This window comes from Gopherus flavomarginatus, chromosome 15, assembly GCF_025201925.1.
Source record: "Gopherus flavomarginatus isolate rGopFla2 chromosome 15, rGopFla2.mat.asm, whole genome shotgun sequence".
NCBI lineage: Eukaryota > Metazoa > Chordata > Testudines > Testudinidae > Gopherus > Gopherus flavomarginatus.
In genome coordinates this window covers 1,105,799-1,132,260 of record NC_066631.1, presented here as the reverse complement: position 1 = coordinate 1,132,260, position 26,462 = coordinate 1,105,799, and the positions used below count along the sequence as shown (strand labels likewise).

General features: G+C 49.1%; 1 protein-coding gene across 3 annotated transcripts in view; it reads left to right on the top strand.

Moving 5' to 3' along the window:
* The window catches only part of TCN2 (transcobalamin 2), a 30,167-nt gene extending 15,626 nt beyond the window's left edge, over window positions 1–14,541 (top strand). For all 3 annotated transcript variants that reach the window (XM_050923836.1, XM_050923835.1, XM_050923834.1), the window contains 6 exons: window positions 380–541; window positions 791–966; window positions 3,019–3,196; window positions 3,837–4,032; window positions 5,241–5,362; window positions 13,667–14,541. In XM_050923836.1, coding sequence (XP_050779793.1) covers window positions 380–541; window positions 791–966; window positions 3,019–3,196; window positions 3,837–4,032; window positions 5,241–5,362; window positions 13,667–13,728 — 896 coding nt within the window. In that variant the 3' untranslated portion in view covers window positions 13,729–14,541. The remainder of the gene's footprint in view (window positions 1–379; window positions 542–790; window positions 967–3,018; window positions 3,197–3,836; window positions 4,033–5,240; window positions 5,363–13,666) is intronic.
* The last annotated feature ends 11,921 nt before the right edge of the window (window positions 14,542–26,462 follow it).

Below are 26,462 nucleotides of genomic sequence, written 5' to 3'. Positions count from 1 at the left end.
CAGCATCTCTGGAATGCTTCCCAGCTCAGTGTCTTTGCCGGAGAACAGGAGTCAGTGGAACACTAGTTCTCTGCTCACAGCTGGCAATATCCAGTGGCAATATCCCTCCTGGGCCATTCATAACAAAGAGCCACGCTTGGAACACCAGGAAGCATCTGTCCACCTCCACCCCCAACTCAGTATGCACCAGGGTGAGGATCAGAAGTGTGGGCAGTGGCTTGGAACTGATACAGCAAGCTTGTAATCCATCCAATGGGGTGCAATGAGAGAAGCCCCCAGTGCAGAATCCCAGGATATGGAGGGGGGAGGGATGACTTGTGCTGAGGGGAGGGGAACACATGCTGCTTGTTTCGTCCTGATTCCTTTCTCCTGCTTACAGCTTTCAAAAGGAATGGCCGCCCCATCACCAGTTACTACCAGTACAGCCTGGGGGTCTTGGCCCTGTGTGTCCATGGCAAGAAGATCGACTCCCATGTGATCCAGAAGCTCCTGAATGCTGAGCAGCACAACAAGTTCACGCATGGCAGAAAGCTCTCTGTGGGTACGTGCTTGTCGGCATGGTCCTCTGTGCCGGCTCCTCAGGCTAGCCGGCCTTCCTGCCATGGCTGGAGACAGCATAGCCTTTGCATTTCCCTTGGGAGGTACATGCAAGTCAGCTCCCTCCGAGAGGGGTTTGGTTTCTCCCATTCTCAGCTCCGTGCTCCAGCCACACAAGGCCATAGCTCCACTGAAGTCACTTGGGCAGGGGTGGTTCTCCTTGTAATCCCTTCTCCTGCTCTTCCTCACACAGACACCACGGCCATGGCAGGCTTGGCCTTTGCCTGCCTGAAGCAGGCCAACCTCTATGAACCCAAGCTAGTGGCAGCAATCAGCCTGGCTGTCCAGAGAGTGACGAACAGGATTCTCCAGGCTCAGACCACCAGGGGCACCTTCGGCAACATCTTCAGTAGCCCACTGGCCATGCAGGTGGGGAGAGCGGGTTTCTGGAGAACGTCCTCCTCCTGCGTGGCTTGCAGGATCCCAGCATTGCCAGCTTCCTGTAGAGTAGCCCTTTGTTCTGGAGAAGCCCTCTGAGGCTACGTCTGCACTGCACACACAACCCATGGGACACCCACACTGCAAAGAAGGACCCAAGTCTCAGAGCCTGGGTCAGCTGACTTGGCTCATCCTGTGCTGGAACCTGAGCTCTGAAACCTGGCAAGGGGGTGAGTCTGACAGCCTGAGCTGCACGTCTACACAGCTGTTGTCAGGCCGGTAGCGCATATCCTGCGAGCCCAAGTCAACTGACCCAGGCTCTGAGGCAGGCTGTGTAGCTGTACCTTTGGTGTTTCCAAGTCCATGCTTGAATGTCCACACAGCACTGTGAAGCTGGGCTTACTGCTTCTGGACTCATATCTCAGCCATGCTACTGCAACCATGCTGCACTACGCAGAGCTTCTGACTGGTGTCTATGGCTTGAGCTCCCTCCACACTGCAAAGTGACAGGGTTTGGACCTGAGCTGCAGCAGGACTTGGGTGCTGACCCACCCCCCAGCAGGGTCCTAGGACCTGGGCCCTGGGCACTTGCTGACCAAAGTCAGACTGATTTGTGGGTGGATGAAGGGGCGCTTGGGCTCAAATCTGAGTCAGAGCCCAGGCTCTGTGTGCAGTGTAGACATACCCCGAGTCACCTGCTTGTCCATCACCATGACCTCTGTCCTGCCCCATCTTCTTACCATACAGAGTACAAACTGGTTTAAAGGGACATTGTCCCTTTAAAAACATAGGACCTGGGTCAGGTCTCACACTGATGTTCTGCTTCAGTGGAGTTACTCCTGATCTACACCAGCATCTGGCTGATGTAGGTTTTTTCCCAATGTCCTTGTCTGATTTAGTACAGAGGTCAGCAAATCAAATCCAGTCTTTATCACCAGGCTAGCTAGGTTTCTGGGATCTCTTAGCCTCACTCCTTGCTGGAAGGCAGCCGCCTCTGGGGTGGAAGGCAGCTGCTCTTTAGCAATCTCCATCATCACTGCACAGTCACTTAAGACAGGAAATTAAGAACTATTTCAATTGATCCTGAAGTGGGAAGAATGATCCCATGTTGGAATTGGGAGACCCTGGAGTTAACAGATTTCACTCTGAGAAAGTGTCAGTCAATGTGTGAGGGTCACAAGCAGAAAGGGCTTTGGTTTGATGTCTCATCAGTTTGTTTGCTTTTTGCACTTAGCTCAGCTCAGATAGAAAAACTAGTTGGTGGATTGTGCTTCCTGGTTCTCCTGCACTAGCGCATGGCCGGCCAGCCTCTCTGAGTTTCTAATGTAGGGCGAGCAGCAGTGAAATTGAAAACCTAGTTTTATTTGAATCTTTTCTGAGTGCCAGGCCAACATTACTTGGCAATGCTCCTTTAATGAAAGTACTCCTAATGATGATGAGTAGGACTCTGCCTCTTTCACAGAGGTTGTGGAAGTCATGGATTTCATGATTTTCTGTGACTTCTGCAGTGGCCAGTGTGGCTGAACCCAGGGCTGCCCAAGCAGCTGGCCCCGGGGACCAATTGAACAGCAGTCCCAGGGGTGCAGCTTGGTGGCCCGCAGCAGTGGCAGGCGAGCAGCCCAGCAGCCAGCTGGAACAGCCCCAGCAGCTGGCCCCAGGGACCACCTGAGCTATTAGCTGTAAGCGTGTTTGGCACATGTGGGACAGTCACTCACCCGAGGGATAATACCACCTCAGACCCCCCGGCTCTCTTCCCCCACATGTTAAAGTGTGTCAGGCTGACGCTTCACCCCATGCAGATGTTACTATCCTGCCCTTCCTCTTACAGTGACATGCTCAATTTTATCCTGGCCCCACATCCTGCCCTGGGTGGGAGCAAACAGAGCAGGTGTCGGCCCACGCAACTCATGTGAAGGGAAGTAGCTGCCTTGCAGGGGGTGTTGCCCGCCAGATGCTTCACTTTCCCTTGTAGTTGGCTTTGACGCGGGGGGTCAGCTGTTTGAAATGTGGCTTCTCTCACTTCCTCTGAACCCTTCCTGTTAGCTCTTGATCGCCACCAGGATGAGCAAGAAGCCAGTGTGTCCCAAAGGCATGGATGCCCTGTTGGGGAGCCTGGAACAGGGTCACTTCCAGAACCCCATGATCATGTCCCAGCTGCTGCCCGTACTGGATGGCAAGAGCTACCTGGATATTGCCACCATGGAGTGCCAGGCAGAGCAAGGTAACAGGAAGGACAGGGATGCTAGAGTGAGGGGCAGGGTTTGGGGGCCCTGGATCCCACGCCTAGTTGCAGATCCCACCAAGAGGAAGGGAAGGGGTGAGGCTGGAGTTACAGTCACTGCAACAGGGGCCTTTGAGGAAAGGAGCTAGGGTGGAGAAATCCCAGGAGCCCAGCAAACATGCCCAGAGAAGGAGGACTAGGACAGCAGGTTGTCATGCTAGGGCTCCCCACAGGGGTCTGGACATAGGCGCTGACTCTGTGGGTGCTCCGGGGCTGGAGCACTCACAGAGAAAAATTGACGGGTGCAGAGCACCCACTGGCAGCTCCTCGACCCGCCCCCCCTGCCCCAGTTCACCTCTGCATCGTTTCTCCCCCCTCCCTCCCAGCACATGTGCCACAAAACAGCTGTTTGTGCAGCAAGTCTGGGAGGGAGGGTGGAGGAGGAGTAAGGCAGCGTGCTTGGGTTTGAGGCGGGGCCAAGGCAGGGATTTGGAGAGGGATCCAATGGGGCAGGGAGGGGGCAGAGGCAGGGCTGGGGCTGGGTGTGGGGGCGCGAGCGCCCACCGGCACCAACAAAATCTGGTGCCAGTGGGTCTGCGTGACACTTGGTGCTTTGGACAGCCTCTTCCCTCTTTCTCAGACACTTTGGAGCTAGACACCAAGTGCCCAGGTTCCAGGACAGTAATTCTGGGGACCAAGATGATCACTGTTCAGCTGGCTGTGGAGCACCCTCCGAACCCTGAGACACTGTACAACCACTCCATCCAGGTGCCCTCTGGGTCCTCCCTCCAGGACGTGCTGAGAACCGCTGCAGAGCAGAGCCCTGGGCATTTCACGTGAGAGCCTCCTGCTTGTGCTGGGAACAAACTGATGGGGAGGCCTGGGAAGAGGAGCACGCCGCCTTCTAAAGGGGCTGGGGGAGGCAGACAGTCCAGGGCATGCCCACCCACAATGCTAGCAGGGAATCTGCTTGCACACCCCCAGGACTAACACTAGGAAGAGTAGCCCAGGGCCCAGGCCTGTAAGGCACAGCTCCTTGATTCCGTTCCTGGCTCTGACACTCATTCACTGTGTGTCCTTGGATAAGTTGCTTTCCCTCTCTGTGCCTCAGTTCCCCCTGCCCTGCTCCTGTAATATGGGGATGATCACACCCACCAACCTGCTGTGAAGTGATTTGAGACCCTTCGGTGCAATGAGCTGTTAGTTCAGTAACAACAGTGTCCCATACTCCTCCTGGGCCTGGTCTGGGTTTTCCAGACCCCCTCAGGGATTCCAGACAGTTACCAGGTGTCAGATTCTTACAACAGTTCTGGGACATCCATCACTATGAAACAATCCCTCTGTGCTTGAATAGGTCGTAGTTTCTGTAGGGATCTACTGAGTATGTGGGGAAGGTCTGTACAAGTGGGATGATCCTGAAGGGAGAGTAACAGGGTCTCCCCAAACCTGGCATCTGCCTCAGTTTCCCCACTCTTGTGCTAGCTGGCAGACTAACTCAACAGCCAGCACATTGAGGAAGCTATCTGCAGTATCAGCATTTCATTCCCTTCTCCAAGGCAGGGATTTATTGTTCACACAAACTCAGTGCAACATCAGTCCAGATAGGTGAACCAGGCCCTGCCATCTGATGCCTCCTAAGGCTTCTGCCTTGGGGGGGGTTTTGCTGCTGCCAGCACCCCCGGGATCCCCAGCCAGGTCTCTCCCCTGGCTGGTGTGGCCAATTCCCTTCCAGATCTGTTCTCTGGCCTAGGGTCTCCTGCAGGAGCCTCTCTGCAGTGCTGCTTGTTGGCCTTTTATCTCACCTGCGGGAAGGCAGCTAGTTATTCATAGGTGGGGGCTACACCCAGCACTTCCCTGTGACGAGGAGGTTTGGCCCCAGGTGCAGCAATGTGTGGTCAGGACTGTGCTCCTAGCCCATCAGTCCCTGTGAAAGGGCCCTGGTGTGGGGACCTGCTGCTGCTGCCTGAGTGGAACCAAAGTAGAAACAACCTGCTCTCTGCTCTGCCTGGAGATCACATCTCCTCTTCTTCCCCTTCAACTCTAGGTTTGAAACCCAGACCACCTTGCATGGTCCATTTTTAACTGCAGTGATGGGGGTGAAAGCCAGCAATGGAGAGCGGAGATACTGGCAACTCCTCCAGGCCCCAGACACCAGTCTTCAGAAAGGTGAGGGAAGCAGCGTGTGGGAAACAGTGCAGCCTGGCACCTTGCGTGGGCAGTGTGTGCTTGGGGGGGCTACGTGAGGTGCCAGGCTACGTGTGTGGGTAGGTCAGTGCTGTCTGAAGCTCAGGTAGATGTACCCATGGCAGCATTGCTACACAGAGCAGTGTAGATGCGGTGCCGTGGGCGGCAGCAATGTGAATAGGGAACCAGGGATCCAGGCTGGCTTGGTGAGCCTGTGCTGAAGCTCATGCCACAGACACTACCCTGCACTGTTTGTAGCAATGCTAGTGCAGGTAAAGCTAGCAAGAATAGGTCTGCCTGAGCTGCAGTCACACCGTTTGATTGCAAGGTAGACCTGCCCTGTGTCCCAGACAGATTAGCCCACTTTAGAGATGTGTGGTTGCTGCTAGCATTGCAGCACAGCTGGCACTGGGGAGGGAAGTGGATTCCATTCTGGCTCACACATCATCAACAAATCCCACCCTCAGAGACCCCTGGGCTGCCCCACTGAGGACAGTGGCTTGTTTCAGGGGGCTCCTTAAGCCCACCCATCCCATATATAGTGCCTGCCATCACCAGTGGCTTGTATCCTGGGGCAGATGTGAAGCAGACTGGGCGTATAGGAACAGGTAGCTACACAGGTGGCTTGAGATGCAATAATACCTCTTCGGGGAACCTAAATAGGCTGATAGGATTCAGAGTGGCAGCTGTGTTAGTCTGTATCAGCAAAAACAACAAAGAGTCCATGTAGCACCTTAGAGACTAACAAATTATCTCAGCAAGGTGGACCAGACTCGCTGTAGGCCGATGGCACAGAAGGGGCCTGGGAGAAGATAAAGGAGCACATGGGTGCCCTTGGTGAGGGCCCCGGTGTCACAACTGGGGCTAGGGAAGTCCAGCCTAGTGGTTGGAGCAGGGTGGTCAGCATCCAGGAACAGCACCAAAGGTCAGAGCTGGGCTCAGAAACCAGAGCAGGAGTCCGAGAGTGAGCCAAGTGGCAGGTCTGTCACTATGGCTGGCAGGGAAGCCCCCTTTGTATAGACACTTCCTGGAACTCTGCCTGGGCTTATCTAGGGGGCCCGGATCAATCAAAGGCCACAAGAGAAGCTGTCAGTCTGGCCTGCTGTGAGGGCTCTAGCATAGCTACTGAGTAGTGGCATGGAGATATCGGCCTTCCTGCAGACCTGGGGTCTAGCCCCACAGAGTCTCTCACCCGGCAAGCATCATATAAGGCCTCTGCCCTCTAGTGAACAGAGGGAGGCAGCTGCTGTCCCCAGTCCCTGTAACTAGGGGGGACTAAGGTCCTAATTGACATGGGACCCACTCACCAATCCTAGACATCAGCTAATCTCATGCTGAGACTGGCTAACCTGTAGCTTCAGCCTGGCTGTGGGCTCAGCACTAACTCACTGCCTCCTGCCCAAAAGAAGCCCAGTGCTGCAGAGAAGCCTGCCTGCTGCCTGAGACCTCAGTCCAAGGAGAGAGGCCTTCCCTAATGGAAAATGTCTTTGCTGGAGCAGTAGTGCCATCCATTCAGCTAAGCCCAGGGGCTGGGTCCTTTGTGGAAATGCCAAGGGAAACATCCAGTATCCACATTTCCTGTTTGGAAACAAGCAGAATGAATTTAACCAGGACACCCCTCCCCCCCACCCCACCCCGCTCAGCACATCCGTAGCAGGTGGGCAGGTTGAGATTGCAAGGGCAATAGAACTGGGTAGGGGCAATACAAGCAGGCTGGAGGGTACTGTACAGGGAATGGGAATGTGTGAAGTGTAAGGCTAAGCATGGTCACACCCTTCCAAATACACAGAGCCAGGGGCCTGGCGCGTTGGGAACAACAGAAGTGTGTTGCTCAGGTTGTGTCACACGCTCAGCCCAGCAGCAGTCTGTCCTATCTCAGGGAGTCTTCCTGCCCTGCCACCCCCACAAACATGACACAGTTCTGCGGCAATCTGGAAGCCTGCTTCTGCGTCTCCGACTCAAAGAATACTTTCAAGAGAACACTGAACAGCATATTGATACCCTCCCACCAACAGCACAAGAAGAAGAACTCCACATGGACTCCTCCTGAGGGTTGCAATGACAGTTTGGACCTATACATAGAATGCTTCCGCCGACGTGCACAGGCAGAAATTGTGGAAAAACAACATCGCTTGCCTCATAACTAAGTCGTGCAGAACGCAATGCCATCCACAGCCTCAGAAACCACCCTGACATTATAATCAAAGAGGCTGATAAAGGAGGTGCTGTTGTCGTCATGAACAGGTCTGACTACCAAAAGGAGGCTGCCAGACAACTCTCCAATACCAAATTCTACAGGACACTTCCCTCAGATCCCACTGAGGAATACACTAAAACTGCACCATATACTCAGGACACTCCCTACACTAACACTGGAACAAATCAACATACCCTTAGAGCCCCGACCAGGGTTATTCTATCTACTACCCAAGATCCACAAACCCGGAAATCCTGGAGGCCCCATCATCTCGGGCACTGGCTCTCTCACTGAAGGACTGTCTGGATATGTGGACTCATACCCTATGCCACCAGCACTTCCAGCTATCTCCATGACACCACTGATTTCCTGAGAAAACTACAAGGCATTCGTGACCTTCCAGAAAACTCCATCCTAGCCACCATGGATGTAGAGGCTCTCTACACGAACATCCCACACACAGATGGAATAAAACTGTCAGGAACAGTATCCCTGATGATGCCACAGCACAATCGGTTGCTGAGCTCTGTGCCTTTATCCTCACACACAACTATTTCAAATTTGACAATATATACCTCCAGATCAGTGGCACCGCTATGGGTATATACATGGCCCCACAATATGCCAACATTTTTATGGCTGACCTGGAACAACACTTCCTCAGCGCTCATCCACTCACACCACTTCTCTACCTATGCTACATTGATGACATCTTCATCATCTGGACCCATGGGAAGGAGACTCTGGAAAAATTCCACCATGATTTCAACAGCTTCCACCCCACCATCAACGTCAGCCTGGACCAATCTACACTGGGTGTCCACTTCCTAGACACCACAGTGCAAATAAGTGATAGTCACGTTAACACCACCCTATACTGAAAACCCACCGACCGCTATGCCTACCTTCATGCCTCCAGCTTCCATCCCAGACACATCACATGATCCATTGTCTACAGCCGAGCACTGAGGTACAACCACATCTGCTCCAACCCCTCAGACAGAGACCAACACCTACAAAATCTTCACCAAGCATTCTCAAAACTACACTACCCGCACAAGGAAATAAGGAAACAGATCAACAGAGCCAGACATACCCAGAAACCTCCACCTACAAGACAAGCCCAAGAAAGAAACCAAGAGAACTCCACTGGCCATCACATACAATCCCCAGCTAAAACCCCTCCAACACATCATCAGGGATCTACAACCCATCCTGGACAATGATCCCTCACTTTCGTAGGCCTTGTGTGGCAGGCCAGTCCTCGCCCACAGACAACCTGCCAACCTGAAGCATATTCTCACCAGTAACTGCACACCGCACCATAGTAACTCTAGCTCAGGAACCAATCCATGCAACAAACCTCGATGCCAACTCTGCCCACATATCTACACCAGCAACATCATCACAGGACCTAACCGGATCAGCCACACCATCACCGGTTCATTCACCTGCATGTCCACCAATGTAATATATGCCAGCAATGCCCCTCTGCTGTGTACATCGGGTAAACTGGACAGTCCCTATGGAAAAGGATAAATGGACACAAATCAGATATTAGGAATGGCAATATACAGAAACCTGTAGAACACTTCAATCTCCCTGCACACACAATAGCAGATTTAAAGGTAGCCATCCTGCAGCAAAAAAAACTTCAGGACCAGACTTCAAAGAGAAACTGCTGAGCTTTGACACCATCAGCTCAGGATTAAACAAAGACTGAATGGCTAGCAACTACAAAAGCCGTTTCTCCTCCCTTGGTGTTCACACCTCAACTGCTGGAAGAGGGCTTCATCCTCCCTGATTGAACTAACCTCATTAGCTGTAGCCTAATTCTTGCTTGTATATGTATACCTGCCTCTGGAAATTTCCATTACGTGAACCTGACGAAGTGGGTATTTACCCACAAAAGCTCATGCTCCAATATGTCTGTTAGTCTATAAGGTGCCATAGGATTCTTTGCTGCATTTACAGATCTAGACTAACACGGCTACACCTCTGATACTTAACACAGCCCAGAGATTTTGTGTGGCTTCAATCACCCTTCCTGATTTTGTACACTATATAAGAGGTCACACAACAGCTTTTCTATGAAAATAGATCTGGCCTCCCGTAGGGTTCTGTCAGCTTTGGTTGGTTTGATATTTGTCATTAATACGGTGAAAATATTTTAATGTTTTACACTAGCAGTTCTCAAACGTCCTTGGATTGTGACCCCTGTCTGACAACAAAAATTACTGCATAACCCCTGGGAGAGGGGACTGAACCATGAGTCTGCCTTGCAGGGGCACAGTCAAAGCCCAAGCCCCAGCACCCCTGGCTGGGGGGCAAACGCCATAGCCCAAGGGCTTCAGCCTCATGCAGGGGGGCCTATAACCCTGAGCCCCACCACCAAGGGCTGAAGTCCTCAAGCTTAGCCTTTGGTCCTGGGCAGTGGGGCTTGAGCTTTGGCCCTGGGCCCCACAACCCACCTTGGGGTTCTCACCCACAGTTTGAGAACTGCTGTTTTACACCGTTAAGGTTCCCACACGGCCGTGGTAAGGTCAGCCGGTAATGACTAGCTGGAAGGTTGCAATGATCAGCTGCTGGAGTTGGGAGTGTTTTGCAGTCACAGTATGGTGGCCTTGGTGCCACTAGCACTCAAAACTTCACACAGTAACAAACGTGTGCTGGTACCTGCAGTGTCTGATTGCAGAAGTCAGGGTGGGGTCATGGGTCTATATAAGCAATTATTTGCCTTCAACATTTAAAAAACAAAAACAGCCCATGGACTTTTTCCAACAAAAAAGCAACCCTCCAAGTTTCTGGCTTTCAGGATGGGCTTTTTGCCAAAAAACACAAACAAAAAAGTTTGTTTTAGAAAAAGGCTATTTCTCCTTTTGAAAATTGTTTTTTTTAAACAAAAAATGGTGACCCCCGCTGCATTGGGGAGGTGCTCATTGACTGATCCTGTGGTATTGTCCGTAAAGACCCTGAGGAATGGGGCCTGTTCTTGTTTCAGGCTTCTCTATTCCTGATTAGCAGAGACAATTATTTGTAGTTTCTGGGCTGTAATCCTTGTTGTGGAGCCCTTCTCTCACTTTGGCATGGATAGCAGCCCTTCCAGGGAGCCAACGGGGCCAAGACCAGCCCAAAGACTGACTGATTAGTATGTCTGAACCCATGACCTAAATGCGATCAACAACAGAGTGCGGAAAAAGGAGTAAAGACACTGGGCCTGGTGCCCTCTCACCCCAGGGAGAAGCAGGAGTGACAGCAGGATAAGATCACTGTATGTGAGAGGTGATGAAATTCAATGCTGATAAATGCAAAGTAATGCACATGAGAAAACATAATCCCAATAATGCATATAAAATGATGGAGTCTAAATTAGCTGTTACCACTCAAGAAAGAGATCTTGGAGTCACTGTGGATAGTTCTCTGAAAACATCTACTCAATGTGCAGCGTCAGTCAAAAAAAAAAAAAAAAGTGAACAGAATGTTGGGAATCATTAAGAAAGGGATAGCTTGGCTCTGTATAAATCCATAGTACGCCCATATCTTGAATACTGCTTGCAGATGTGGTTGCCCCATCTCAAAAAAGATATATTGGAATTGGAAAAGGTTCAGAAAAGGGCAGCACAAATGATTGGGGGTATAGAACAGCTTCTGTATGAGGAGAGAATAACAAGACTGGGACTTTTCAGCTTGGAAAAGAGATGGCTAAGGGGAGATATGATAGAGGTCTATAAATTCATGATTGCTGTGAAGAAAGTAAATAAGGAAGTGTTATTTACTCCTCATAACACAAGAACTACAGGTCACCAAATGAAATTTAATAGGCAGGTTTAAAACAAACAAAAGGAAGTATTTTTTCACATAATGCACAGTCAACCTGTGGAACTCCTTGCCAGATAATGTTGTGAAGGCCAAGACTATAACAGAGTTCAGAAAGAACTAGATAAATTCATGGAGGATAGGTCCATCCATGGCTTTTAGCCAGGAGGAGCAGGGATGATGGCCCTAGCCTCTGTTTGCCAGAAGTTGAGAATGGGCGATGGGATGGATCATTTGATGATTCCCTGTTCTGTTCATTCCCTGTGGGGCACCTGGCATTGGCCACTATTGGAAGACAGGGTACTGGGCTAGATGAACCTTTGGTCTGACCCCATATGGCTGTTCTTATGACTCAGCCCCCCCCCCGCCCCCCCGTAGTGCTGTTGAAGAAGGGGGAATGCTGCAGTAGCTCATTAACATGCTGGTCCTTATCTGAGACTGAGCCATGCCTAGCAGATGGATAGACTTGTCTTCCAGGTTGTGCTGGCATCTGCTCCCCGTGTGCCTTGGACAGCCCAGTAATCATCCTTCCTGTCCTGGCTGGCAGCAGTTGATACGCCTGGGCTACTGTCTGCCAAGCTATTTGGGTTTCCCCTGTGCAGTCTCTTTCCATCTTGCCCCTGCTGGCTAGTCAAGCTCTCGCTTTCCATAGTAGATGCAATGCCCCCAGAGCTGGCACTCCTCTTTTCCATGGTGACTCTTGTGACAGGTTCAGTCACAGAGACCCTCTCAGTGAATTTACCTCTGAGCCTGTTTTCCCTGCCAGCTTGGGACTCCAGAACACGCAGCCCTGCTGCAACACAGACCCAGGTCTGGTCCATGCCCCCAAAGCTGCAGACTTTAACCGAAAACTGCTTAGCAGGTCACCTATCTCCAGCACCCAGACACCCAGTTCCCAATGGGATCCAAATCCCAAATAAATCCGTTTTACTCTGTATAAAGCTTATACAGGGTAAATTCATAAATTGTCCACCCTCTATAACACTGAGAGAGAGGTGCACAGCTGTTTGCTCTCCCAGGTGTTAATCACTTACTCTGGGTTTAACAGTAAATACAAGTGATCTTATTAAGTATAAAAAAAAAAGGATTTAAGTGGTTCCAAGTAATAACAGACAGAACAAAGTAAGTTACCAAGCCAAATAAAACAAAACACACAAGTCTAAGTTTAATACATTAAGAAACTGGTTACGGGTAAATGTCGCCCTTAGAGATGTTCCTATAAGCTTCTTTCACAGACTTCTTCCTAGTCTGGGCCCAATCCTTTTCCCCTGGTACAATCCTTGTTAGTTCCAGCTCAAGTGGTAACTAGGGGCTTTCTTATGACTGGCCTTTGTTCTGTTCCACCCCCTTTTATATCTTTGGCACGAGGTGGGAATCCTTTGTCTCTCTCTGGGTTCCCACCACTCCTTCTACATGGAAAAGCACCAGATTAAAGATAGGTCCTGTGAGATCCCAGCCTTCATTCTTCCAGCTCTTGCCTGCATGTACCCAGGAAGGCTACAAGTAAACAGAGCCATTCACAACCAATTGTCCTACTTAATGGAAGCCATCAAGATTCCAAGCCACCATTAATGGCCCACACTTTGCATAATTACAATAAGACTTCAGAGTAATACTTTATATTTCTAGCTTCAGAGGCAAGAATGATACATTCATACAAATAGGGTGAACACGCTCAGTAGATTAAAAGCTTTGTAATAATACCTTACAAGAGACCTTTTGCATAAAGCATATTCCAGTTACATTATATTCACACTCTTAAGCATATTTCCATAACATATGGAGTGAAACATCATGACTCCACGATGTCGCCCCTTTGGGGCTCAGCTACTGCTCTGGGCTCCATCTTATCGAGAAGGATGGTCCAATGGTTAGAGCACTAAACTAGGACTCGGGAGACCAGAGTTCAGTTCTCTTGGGCTGGTCACTCACTTGCTCTGTGCCTCAGTTCCTCACCTGTACAATGGGAATAATAGCACAGCCCTGCCTTGCAGGGTGATGGGAGCATAAATACATTAGATATTGTGAGGTGTCAGACACTACAGTGAAGGGATGGATAAGCACATTAGGCAGATCCTCCACGCACATGAGCCAACACCCAGGAAATCATTCTCAGTGCCTCCTCCCTGAGGATTGGTACCAAACCCCAAGGAAGCCGACTGTGGGGTAGTGGCTCTTGCTCCTAATTCAGCCGTGCTGCATGAGTTCCTTAATCTGTGCCCAGGGTGCTGCTTCTGACTCATGGACTTGTGCTCTGCTGTCTTGTTTTGTAGGCATCTCTGACTACCACCCTCAGGACGGAGAGTCCATCATCCTGAAGTTTAGCCCATGGTAGAAGGCCTGCTGCCTGCCTTCCAGCTCCCTGCCCCACCTCAATCCACAGTGAACTCTCTGTGTGTGTCTCTCTCTCTACCCCAGAAGCAGGAGGTCTCAGCTAGAAAGAGCAGCATACGCCTGTCAGCCTGCGAGCCCTGTGCCCACAGAGTGGCATCTTCCTCCTCACAAACTGAAGTCCATAATGCAAGTCCCTGGCCTCCTGTCAGGGTGTGTGTATGTGTGTGTGTCTATCTGTCAAAAGGGGCAAATTCCCTCCTGCCCCGGAGACGTGTTCTGCTGTGGATCAGCCACAACCATCCACTCAATGGAAACTAACCATGCCAGAGAGTGGGGAGCAGCAGGTTTGGTGTAAATGAAAAACCTTGAATATGATGACACAGTGCATCATAATTCTGATTTTCTAATGCAGCTTTAACCCTTGCTGTGCTGTGGCTGTCTAAACTGCCACCCAATGAGTACATAGGAGGATGTGTCTGCATCCTTCTGCTGGACACACTTTGCTTCCCAGAGGCCCACTGTACCAGCGCCCTGGTGTGACTGGGCTCCTGGGGATTCTCTAGACTGCACCCCTCTATATAGCAGTCACTGCACAGCTCGCAGGCCAGGGATTCCCTCCCTGCTCCCTCCCAAATTTTTGAAGCAACAGAACTGCTGCTGTGACGAGAGGATGTGGCTGATATCTCTGCTGTCTGGAGAGCAGTGGGTGGGAACCTGGCCCCTGTGCCAACGGGAGATGGTGCCCCCATGCAGCCACTCTCCCTCAGTCTGACATTTGGATCTGAAATGATTAAAGCTTTGATTGCAAACCTGACCTTCTAGTTCATTTTTTGGCCATTACCCAGAGCACCCGGGTCTCTGAGCCAGGCCTAGACCCTCAGCACAGAGCTGCCTTCAGGTTCTGGGCATTGTCCTGTGGGTTTGCATCATTCCCTACAACCAGTGGACAGTTCTGTTCTCCTGCGTGACTAATCACCAGTTTGATTTTTATCTATTATTTGTATGGTTGTAGTACCTAGGTCCCCCAGTCATGGACCAGGACCACATTCTGTTTGCCAGAAGCTGGGAATGGGTGACAGTGGATGGATCGCTTGAGTATCTGTTCTGTTCATTCCCTCTGGAGCACCTGGCACTGACCACTGTCAGAAGACAGGATACTGGGCTAGCTGGACCATTGGTCTGACACAGTATGGCCATTCTTATGTTCATTGCGCTAGGTGCAATATGGACACAGAACAAAAAGACACCATCTCTGTCCCACCCCAGAGATCTTACAATCTAGGGATAAGACAAGAGACACCAGATGGAGAGAGCTAGGCAAGTACAAAGAAACAAAGACAATACTGCTGGTGATGGGCAGTGGTCTCTGCACACCAGCAGCCTAACTGGTGTCAAGATTTGTATAGGCATCACAGCAAAGGAGAGTTTTGAGGCAGGACTGGAAGGAGGACAATGTGACACTAATCACGTCTTCACAGCTCGCACTACTATGCTAGTAATCTTATACAAAATATGCCTTGTGAGATCATTTGAAAACTAATAATTCACTTATTAGTATTCTTGCATGGTGTATGTACATGATGGGTATTAAGACACTAATATATGCTGGAGTTATAATTAAAATGTGTGTGAACTAGATAGGTCAGGGCAAGTTGTTAAGCAAGTCTAGCCTAAAGAAAGAAATGTGTTTACCTCAATTTACATATAAGCAGTAAACAGATTCATCAAGCTAACAAGGGGTGGAAGCAAAGTCACACTAACAAGCTGGGGGGGAGGGGAGGCAGCAGGGGAGCCCACACCTGTCAAGAGAGAAGCTTGGTCTGGGATTTACTTTTCAGAAGAATCCACTGCAAAGGTTCACTGGGCTATACAGACAGGGGCGCTGAGCCTCAAGTGATAAGCAACTGAATCAGCTGATTGGATCCAATGTGACCATATTATACAAGTGTACAAAGTGGGGTCTTTGCTGAAAGCCTCTGAGATCCTGGTGATTAATAGAACTGTGAACGGCCTGTATTAACACTAGGAGGAATTATGTATATTCATTGATATGTGTTAAAGTGTGAGGCCAAACAAAGGAAAGGACAGTACTGTCCCAGACAGGAGGTATTGCCTGTGTAAGTTAAGCCTGATAGAATGAAAACAATGAAAGCCCCATTTACATAGAAATCACACTGGGAGATGGGAAGCCCACAGGAAGGGAAGAACAGCATGAGATCATCCTGCCTCTTGAACCAAGGTCATTGAACTTTGGAAGATATAAGCAAGGAAAGAAGCCACCTTTGGCATCATCAAAGCCAAGGGAGCAGAGCTCTTGCAAGCTCGGGAAGATGGGTCCTTCAACCAAGAGATGGGGGCTGAAGTCCAAGAGGAAAGTTCTCCAGGTGAAGGAGGAGCAAATACAGGACCCTTGAGGTAAGTGGCTGTCTGTAGTGTGTGTTTGTGTTTGGGGGTTATTTGATGGGTGCTGAGCTTGTATTTGTCTGTTTGTTTTTTGAAGGACCGTGTGCTGTGGCCGACAGCTGCAAGCTAAACAAGGTTTGAAATCTAGAAGCCTCTGTTCATTGGCTGAGCGTTAGTCAGGGGGCAGGGCTGCCAGGGAGGCCAGGACTTTATAAAGCAGTGAAACAGCGACAGCGACCGCTAACAGGGAGCTTCGAGAGGGAGTTCGGAAGGGGAGTGGGAAGGGGGTGAGGTAACTTGCCAGTCTTTAAAACCTCTAAACTAAACTATAATCAAAACTTCTTGATTTAAACAAAACCCCTGTCATTAACCTAAGCAGCTGTAGGAGAGAATGCAGGCAGAAGTCCAGCAGCAGAGTAGGGGCTATCCTGTTTATTGCACTGAGTGTAGCATGTATGATTACCTGCCCTGTGGGTGGGTGGCACGTGTACATTGGGTGCAAGGAGCTCCTGGCCCTCAGAGACCATGTACAGACTTTGGAGGCCAGGGTGGCGGAACTGGAGGCACTAAGGGAGGCAGAGAGGTATGTTGATGAGGCTTTCCAGGACACTGTAGAATTGTCCCACCTTCGGTCAGACAATCGCTGCGCTGTTGAGGAGGATGAAAGGCCCAGGGAAGCAGAGCAGTCAATGGGAGCAGAGGGAAACCTTCCCATAGTTGGGACCCTCCTTCCAGATGATGTTGGTGTATCCTCTCGCACTGGGGGAGAGAACTGCAGTCATTAGGAAAAGGCAGGTGTTAGTAATGGGAGATTGGATCATTAGAAACATAGATAGCTGGTGTCAGAGTAACAGCCGTGTTAGTCTATCCGCAAAAAGAACAGGAGGACTTGTGGCACCTTAGAGACGAACAAATTTATTTCAGCATGAGCTTTCGTGAGCTACAGCTCACTTCTTCAGATGCATAGAATGGAACACACAGACAGGAGATATTTATACATACAGAGGACATGAAAAGGTGGAAGTATGCATACCAACTGGAAGAGTCCAATCAATTCAGATGAGCTATCATCAGCAGGAGAAAAAATACCTTTGAAGTGATAATTGAGATGACCCATAGAAGTTGTGAGGAGAACTTAACATAGGGAAATAGACTCAATTAGTGTAATGACCCAACCATTCCCAGTCTCTGTTTAAACCTAAGTTAATTGTATCTAATTTGCATATTCATTCGAGGTCAGCAGTCTCTCTTTGGAGAGATAGCTGGGTTTGTGATGACCAGGAGATCCGTACGGTGACTTGCCTGCCTGGTTCGAAGCTTGCGGATCTCTGGAGGCATCTAGATAGACTTATGTGTAGTGCTGGGGAGGAGCCGGTGGTCGTGGTACATGTAGGTATCAGTGACATAGGGGAGAGTAGGAGAGATGTCCTGGAGGCCAAATTTAGGCTGCTAGGAAAGAGACTGAAATCCAGGACCTCTATGGCAGCATTCTCAGAAATGCTTCCAATTCCACTCGTATGGCCAGGTAGGCAGGCAGAGCTTCAGAATCCCAATGCGTGGATGAGACGATGGTGTCCAGAGGAGGGGTTTAGATTTATTAGGAACTGGGGAAACTTTTGGGATGGGGGAGCCTATACAGGAAGGATGGGCTGCCCCTAAACCAAAGTGGATCCAGACTGCTGGCACTTAACATTAAAAAGGTTGCAGAGCAGTTTTTAAACTAACCGATGGGGGAAAGCTGATTGCTGCAGAGGTGCATGTGGCTCAGACAGAGACTTCCCTAGGTTTTAGTCAGGAGGAGAGGATGAAAGAGGATAAAGTACGGGCCAGATCAGACAAGAAACATTCCCATAAAAAAGAATTTGACACATCAAAAAAGGGCAGACAAATAAACAGTGACAAGTTTTTAAAGTGCTTGTACACAAATGCTAGAAGTCTAAATAATAAGATGGGTGAACTAGAGTGCCTCATGTTAAAGGAGAATAATAATAATTGGCATCACAGAAACCTGGTGGAGTGAGGACAATCAATGGGACACAATCATTCCGGGATACAAAATATATCATAAGGACAGAACAGATTGTGCGCGGGGGGGAGGGGGGAGTGGGAGAAGGGAGTGGCACTTAATGTAAAAGAAAATGTAGAATCAAACGAAGTAAAAATCTTAAATGAATCCACATGTTCCATAGAATCTCTATGGATAGGATTTCCATGCTCTAATAAGAATATAACAATAGGGATCTATTATCGACCACCTGACAGGACAGTGATAGTGAGGATGAAATGCTAAGGAAGATTAGAGAGGCTATCAAAATAAAGAACTCTAATATAGTGGAGGATTTCAATTATCCCCATATTGACTGGGTACATGTCACCTCAGGACGAAAGGCAGAGACAAAATTTCTCGATACTTTAAATGACTTCTTGGAGCAGCTGGTACGGGAACCCACAAGGAGAGAGGCAGTTCTCGATTTAGTCCTGAGTGGAGCACAGGATCTGGTCCAAGAGGTAACTATAACAGGACCGCATGGAAATAACGATCATAATAATAACATCCCTGTGGTGGGAAGAACACCTCAACAGCCCAACACTGTGGCATTTAATTTCAGAAAGGGGAACTATGCAAAACTGAGGAGGTTAGTTAAACAGATATTAAAAGGTACAGTGACTAGAGTGAAATCCCTGCAAGTTGTATGGACACTTTTCAAAGACACCACAATAGAGGCCCAACTTCAATGTATCCCCCAAATTAAAAAACACAGTAAAAGAACTAAAAAAGAGCCACTGTGACTTAACAACCATGTAAAGGAAGCAGTGAGAGATAAAAAGGCATCTTTTAAAAAATGGAAGTCAAATCCTAGTGAGGTAAAGAGAAAGGAGCATAAACCCTGCCAAATTAAGTGTAAAAATGTAATAGGAAAAGCCAAAGAGGAGTTTGAAGAAGAGCTGCCAAAAACTCCAAAGGTAATAACAAAATGTTTTTTAAGTACATCAGAAGCAGGAAGCCTGCTAAACAACCAGTGGGGCCCTTGGGCGATCGAGATACAAAAGTAGCACTCAAAGACGATAAAGTCATTGCGGAGAAAGTAAATGAATGCTTTGCTTTAGTCTTCACAGCTGAGGATGATAAGGGAGATTCCCAAACCTGAGCTGTCCTTTGTAGGTGACAAATCTGAGGAATTGTCACAGATTGAAGTGTCATTAAAGGAGGTTTTGGAATTAATTGATAAACTGAATAGTAACAAGTCACCGGGGGACCAGATGGCATTCACCCAAGATTTCTGAAAGAACTCAAATGTGAAATTGTGGAACTATTAATTATGGTTTGTAACCTGTCCTTTAAATCAGCTTCTGTACTCAATGACTGGAAGATAGCTAATGTAACGCCAATATTTAAAAAGGGCTCTAGTGGTGATCCTAGCAATTAAAGACCGGTAGGTCTAATGTCAGTCCTGGGCAAATTAGTTGAAACAATAGTTAAGAATAAAATTGTCAGACACATAGAAGAACATAAATTGTTAGGCAAAAGTCAGCATGGTTTCTGTAAAGGAAAATCATGTCTTACTAATCTATTAGAGTTCTTTGAAGGGGTCAACAAACATGTGGACAAGGGGGATCCAGTGGACATAGTGTACTTAGATTTCTAGAAAGCCTTTGACAAGTTCCCTCACCAAAGGCTCTTACCTAAATTAAGTTGTCATGGGATAAGAGGGAAGATCCTTTCATCGATTGAGAACTGGTTAAAAGACAGGGAACAAAGAGTAGGAATGAATGGTAAATTTTCAGAATGGAGAGGGGTAACTAGTGATGTTCCCCAAGGGTCAGTCCTAGGACCAATCCTATTCAACTTATTCATAAATGATCTGGAGAAAGGGGTAAACTGTGAGGTGGCAAAGTTTGCAGATGATACTAAACTGCTCAAGATAGTTAAGACCAAAGCAGACTGTGAAGAACTTCAAAAAGATCTCACAAAACTAAGTGGTTGGGCAACAAAATGGCAAATGAAATTTAATGTAGATAAATGTAAAGTAATGCACATTGGAAAAAATAACCCCAGCTATACATAGAATATGATGGGGGCTAATTTAGCTACAGCTAATCAGGAAAGAGATCTTGGAGTCATCGTGGATAGTTCTCTGAAGATGTCTACGCAGTGTGCAGCAACAGTGAAAAAAAGCAAACAGAATGTTAGGAATCTTTAAAAAAGGGATAGCGAATAAGATGGAGAATATCTTATTGCCCTTATATAAATCCATGGTACGCCCACATCTTGAATACTGCACACAGATATGGTCTCCTCATCTCATAAAAGATATACTGGCATTAGAAAAGATTCAGAGAAGGGCAAAAGGAGACTAAATGGGGATATGATATAGGTACATAAAATCATGAGTGATGTGGAGAAAGTGACTAAGGAAAAGTTATTTACTTGTTCCCATAATATAAGAACTAGGGGCCACCAATGAAATTAAGGGGTGGTGAGTTTAAAACAAATAAAAGGAAGTTCTTCACACAGCACACAGTCAATCTGTGGAACTCTTTGCCTGAGGAGGTTGTGAAGGCTAGGACTATAACAGGGTTTAAAAGAGAATGATATAAATTCATGGAGGTTAAGTCCATTAATGGATATTAGCCAAGATGGGTAAGGAATGGTGTCCCTAGCCTCAATAAGCCTCTTGCCTTCTGTCACCAAGCTGACGCCACCTATCATCTCCAGTCCGCCATTTATTATCTTCAGTCCACCACCTGTCCTTGTGTTCATATTGTGCTTTCCTGGACTCTGACATTGTCTGCCTCCTTGCATTCTGCTGGGCTCTTTCAGTGTGGAAGGACTGCATGAGCTCAAGAACATTTCATCATGAGTGCATTTTTTTCGCCTTCTAATCTTCGCTAGTCTCTGGGAAGGAGAAGATAGTGTGAGCATTGAAACATTTGCAGCTGATGGAGGAAGAAAAGGGAGAGTGGTAATCAAAATGACACATTTTAAAAAACAATGGGTAGACTCTTTCACGGTAAACCTTGCTGTTAACATTACATAGCACATGTGCTCTCAGTACAAGGTCGCATTTTGCCTCTTAGTGAGGGTATGCCGGTTTGGTGTGAGAGATATTTCACGCAGGGCCGGGCAACAGAATTTGGCTTGCAGGCAGACATGGTAAGACACAGTCTTTTGGCTTCTTTAGCCTTCATAACATGCGGGAATGGTTTCAAATAGCAGTGCCCTCATTTACCATACCAAGCAGCCATTGGACTGGCCATTTAAAATGGGTTGGCCATTTAAAAGGCGGAAGGGCTAAGTTTTCAGGTTAAGAAAGAAAGAGTGGAACAAAAGAATAATAAAGGCACCTCAACTTTTCCTCATTTATGGAGGACAATCTTATAATATGCATCCAGATATCCTCCAAACACACAAACTGAAAATTGTTCCACTTTACTGCAGTTCTGTAACCATACGGGAACCAATCCTGTCTGTGTTTTGTGCATATCCAAAATTCCTGCTGAATGAGCCGCTCTGGGAGCGAGTTACCAGTGACCCAGGGCTGCGGTGGAAGGAGGGTGCAGGTGTGTGTGGGGGGGAAGCCCAGAGCTGGGGCAGCAGGAAGTGTGTGTGGGGGGCACTGGTGGGGGGAAAGGGGAGAGCCCAGGGCTGGGGTTGCAGGGCGTGTGCGGGGGGAGGGTGCAGGGGGGAGCCCAGGGCTGGGACGGGGGGCAGCTAAAATTTTTTTTTGCTTGGGGCGGCAAAAAACCTAAAGCCGGCCCTGCCAGGCATATACAAAGATGCTAAATTTTCATGATCTTTATGTTTAACCAGATAATGAGCTAACCCAAATTGACCAAAACAGATTAAGGTTTCTTCATCTTCCTGTCCTAAAGAATGAGACGTCGCTCGCCAGGTGTTATGGACTTAAATTCCTCAATTACATCATTGTAATTAACCGACAAAGCCAATTCTTGTTCAATGTACAAAATCTTGAGTGAGTTGAGGCGCTGTTGGGACATTGTATTTCTTAGTTTGTTTTTTACATGTGCTAGTTTCGAAAAGGCTCTTTCACATGAACAGCTTGTCTGCTCCTTTTCTTATCTTAACGAACCGAGCCACATTTTAAAATTAAAAGGGGGTATCATACAATTGAATTAAAACGTAAAGCCAAAGCTTGTTATGCTATTTCAGTAGAGTACACATGACAAAGATTACAAACACTGTAGACACTGTGCTGGGCACGCCTGACGAAGCTGCTTATATAGGTCAAAGAATTTTCTAGAATAGTAGTCGGAGGGGAAAGGAGGACCAATGGTAATGCAGTGCCACAGTAGTGGGGATGCATGCTGCGAGCGAACGCAGGCTTTCTATATAGGGCGTATCACACAATTAAATTAAAACGCAAAGCCACTTTTTTTTTGAGACATTAGGGCAGGTGTGGGCAAACGTTTTGGCCCAAGGGCCACATTGAGGTTCCAAAATTGTATGAAGGGCCAGCTAGGGAAGGCTGTGCCTCCCCAAACAGCCTGGCCCTACCCCCTATCCGACCCCCACCCCCTTCCTGCTCCCCTACTGCCCCCCCTCAGAATCCCCGACCCAGCCTGCTCCTTGTCCCCTTATCTGCCCCCCCGGATCCTCCAACCACCATCCCAGGACCCCACCCCACACCAATCCTCCCTGCTACCTGTCCCCTGACTGCCCTGACAGACCCCTGGAACCCCCACAATCCAGCTTCCCATTCCCCGTCCCCTGATTGCCCCCTCAGACCCTCTGCCCCATCCAACCCCCACCCGGTCCCTGTCCCCGGGACTCCCTGTCCTTTATCCAACCCCGCCTCTCCCATTCCCCGGAGCCTCAGCGAGCCGCATCCAGGAGCGGCCCAGGACAGCGCAGCAGCAGTGTGGCTCTGGCAGGACCTGAGCTCCTGCCGCTTGGCCCACCAGAGCTTGCAACCTCGCCCACTTACCATGCAGCTCCAAGCAGCAGGAGTTCAGGTCCCGCCGCAGCCACGCCACTGCAGCACTGTCCAGGGCTGCTCCTGGATGTGGCGCGCTGAGGGGATGGGGGAAGGTGGGGCTGGAGCTGGGGGGGGGTGAGACATTCTTGTGGGGGCCCCTGCGGAGTCCGGGGCCCGGGGCCTAGGGAAAATTGCCCCACTTCCTGTCCCCCCCCACCCCCCGGGTGGCCCTGGGGTTTGGTAACAAGTTATCGCTGGCGATTCACATTGTAAAAGCCACCGTGAATGGGCTCTATAAAAGTGAAGAGAGACAGGAAAAAGAAGGAAAATCAGTTAAAGCATTTGAAATGAAAAATAGTAAGGCTTTTATTGTAATCGAAGCTGTTACTCCCTATCCCTTTCGCTATTGTGAGTTTTTGCAGGGAAAAGGCCTGTTTGACAGTCTAGATGGTGCTAACTATCCTTTGAGGGAGAAGAGAAAGTTAGTTGAGATGGGCTGGAGCTGTTGTTATTGATACCTGAGCCTGTTGCCTTGAAGACAAAACAACACGCATGCAAAAGGGGACAGAAAAGAACAGTGAAGATAGAAAATACAGCGTCTGTCACTGGTGTTAACTCTCACTTGCATTGCTGGAGACACACGTGCCCAGCGGGGGCTCTGGTCAGCTGCCCCGAGACCCAGCAATTTGAACTGGCATCTGGTTATTTAGAGAATTGCCTCTAGCTGCCTCTCTGGTCCGGGCTTACAGCAGCGTTGCACAAGATGCTGTCTTGGCTGGCTAAGCCTCATTCTAATTAGACAGTGGCAAAGAGGGCAGTGTTGAGGTGGGGAAGGAAAGGAACGCCCAGGGGAGAGTGGGAACCTGCGTCTCACAGTCCAGGTGCTGTTTGGGCGGTGGAAAGCGTTTGCTGTTGGTTCGCTCTCTCTGGCCCAGTCTGGCCTGGATGGTCTCAGGATCAGGATGATGAAGGTCCAACAGTGTTATGATGGCTACCTGGATGGTGGGGAGGCAGCCATGATGGTGAAGCTCACTTCTTTCAGTCCTCATGTCCCCCTTGGGGTCCCCTCTAACCCCTGAAATAAACAGTGTCCAAGGGGCGGGGCAACCTCACTCCATTAACAACCAGACAAAACACATTTCACTGATTTCAACTGTAACCTGTTTCTAGGCTCATTCAGCCTGTTGCCATGCCAACCTGTGCCCTTCCCAGGAGCCTTGAAGCCCCTTATCAAAGCTCTTAAACCTGAACAATCCGGTTTGTATCAGGCTATTTGTCTTCAGCTTGTAGTGGCTTCCCCAAGGAATTTTATCTGACAGGCTGAGCTGGACTTTTGTTACTTTCAATAACTCCATGCACAGGCCCCTAGACTGGCTGCAGCAATGTGCCAGTGGCAATGTTGCCCTCCAAGGCTGGTGCCTGCCCAGGGCCATGTCTTCTGCCCAGAGGGAAATCAAACACAATAGCATGAGGGCCGTGAGCCCCGGTGGAGACGGGGCAGGGGCCTGGCACTGCAGGGAAAGCTGGTCACAATAGAGCACCAAAGAAAAACAGCCCTGGCCCTGAGGAAAAGCATGTGCCATCCAGCAGAGCAGCACTAGTGGGCCAGGAGCCCTACGCTGACGGCCAGCTGGCTCAGTGAGTTAGTGGATGCAGCTCACAACTGGGGAATAGCAAGAACAGATGAGGATGGTCGGGTGCAGGCACAGAATGCTGCAGAGGTCGGTGTTCCTATGAGGCTCTCATAAGAACATAAAAATGGTCATACGGGGTCAGCCCAGTATCCTGTCTACTGACAGTGACCAATGCCAGGTGCTCCAGAGGGAGTGAACCTAACAGGTAATGATCAAGTGATCTCTCGCCTGCCATCCATCTCCATCCTCTGACAAACAGAGGCTAGGGACACCATTCCTTACTCATCCTGGCTAATAGCATTAATGGACTTAACCTCCATGAATTTATCTTGTTCTCTTTTAAACCCTTCACAACCTCCTCAGGCAAGGAGTTCCACAGGTTGACTGTGTGCTGTGTGAAGAACTTCCTTTTATTTGTTTTAAACCTGCTGCCCATTAATTTCATTTGGTGACCCCTAGTTCTTATATTATGGGAACAAGTAAATAACTTTTCCTTATACACTTTCTCCACACCACTCATGATTTTATTTACCTCTGTCACATACTCCCTTAGTCTCCTCTTTTCCAAGCTGAAAAGTCCTAGCCTCTTTAATCTCTCCTCATATGGGACCTGTTCCAAACCCCTAATCACTTTACTACCTTTTCTAATGCTGGTATATCTTTTTTGAGATGAGCAGACCACATCTGTACACAGTATTCAAGATGTGGGCGTACCATGGATTTATATAAGGGCAATAAGATATTCTCTGTCTTATTCTCTATCCCTTTTTGAATGATTCCTAACATCCTGTTTGCTTTTTTGACTGCCACTGCACACTGCATGGACGTCTTCAGAGAACTATCTACAATTCACCTGCCTGGGGAATTCCCAGGGCTGAGGGCAAAGCCGATCCCTGCAGACTCTGGGGCCAATGCCTCTCCCCACTGCACGTGTTCCCGGCAGCCTGGTATGTGGTTTGAAATTTTCTGTGTCTTCTTCCCCAGGCCTCTGCGCTCGATGTGCATTGCTTGATTAGCACACAGAGCTGGCCCCGTTTCTGTTAGTGTGGCCCCCTCTCACCTGCTCCATGGCACTGACAGGTAGGAGCATGCCTTTGCATCACAGATATGCAGCTGGGTGCCAACAAGAGAATGCATATTCTGCAATATGCAGACCAAGGCATCGACTCATTTGCATGCAATTGCCACATTTCCAGACCTTGGCCCTACCAGGTGCAGTGGCAGCAAACCTGAGTGGAGCACAGCACCTCAGTCAGTACTGAGTCCTTGGCATGGAGCCGGGGGTCTGCACTTTGGGCATCATAATTCTGGGTTTGACGCCTGGGCCACTGGTCCCACCTTTTGCCACCAATTGGGTCCAGGCCTCGCTTTTATGTGACCCTTCTGCCAGGTGCCAATGGGAGCACCAGGGTCAGGGTTCAGTGTGTCCTGCTGGACCTCCGGCTTACATATGAATTGCTGTGGTACCCTAATCCCTGGACATGAGGCAGCATCAAAGCACTCAGCTGCTTGGTTCCCATGAGGTGAGTAACTGCTCCCCTTGTGTGATATGGCAACGCATGGTGTCTGGCAGGACACGCTGGGGTCCTGTCTCTGAGGGAGAAGGTTTTGTTGCGCCAAATCCTATGAAAAGCTCCCTTCGTCTGTGGGTTTGTCAGCAATGGGCTAGAGGCACAGCCTGGGATTTCTGTTCCGCCTGGGCCTGTATTGTAAGTACTCAGCAGAGCACCATGGCAGGGCTGGGCACAAACTGGACCTTC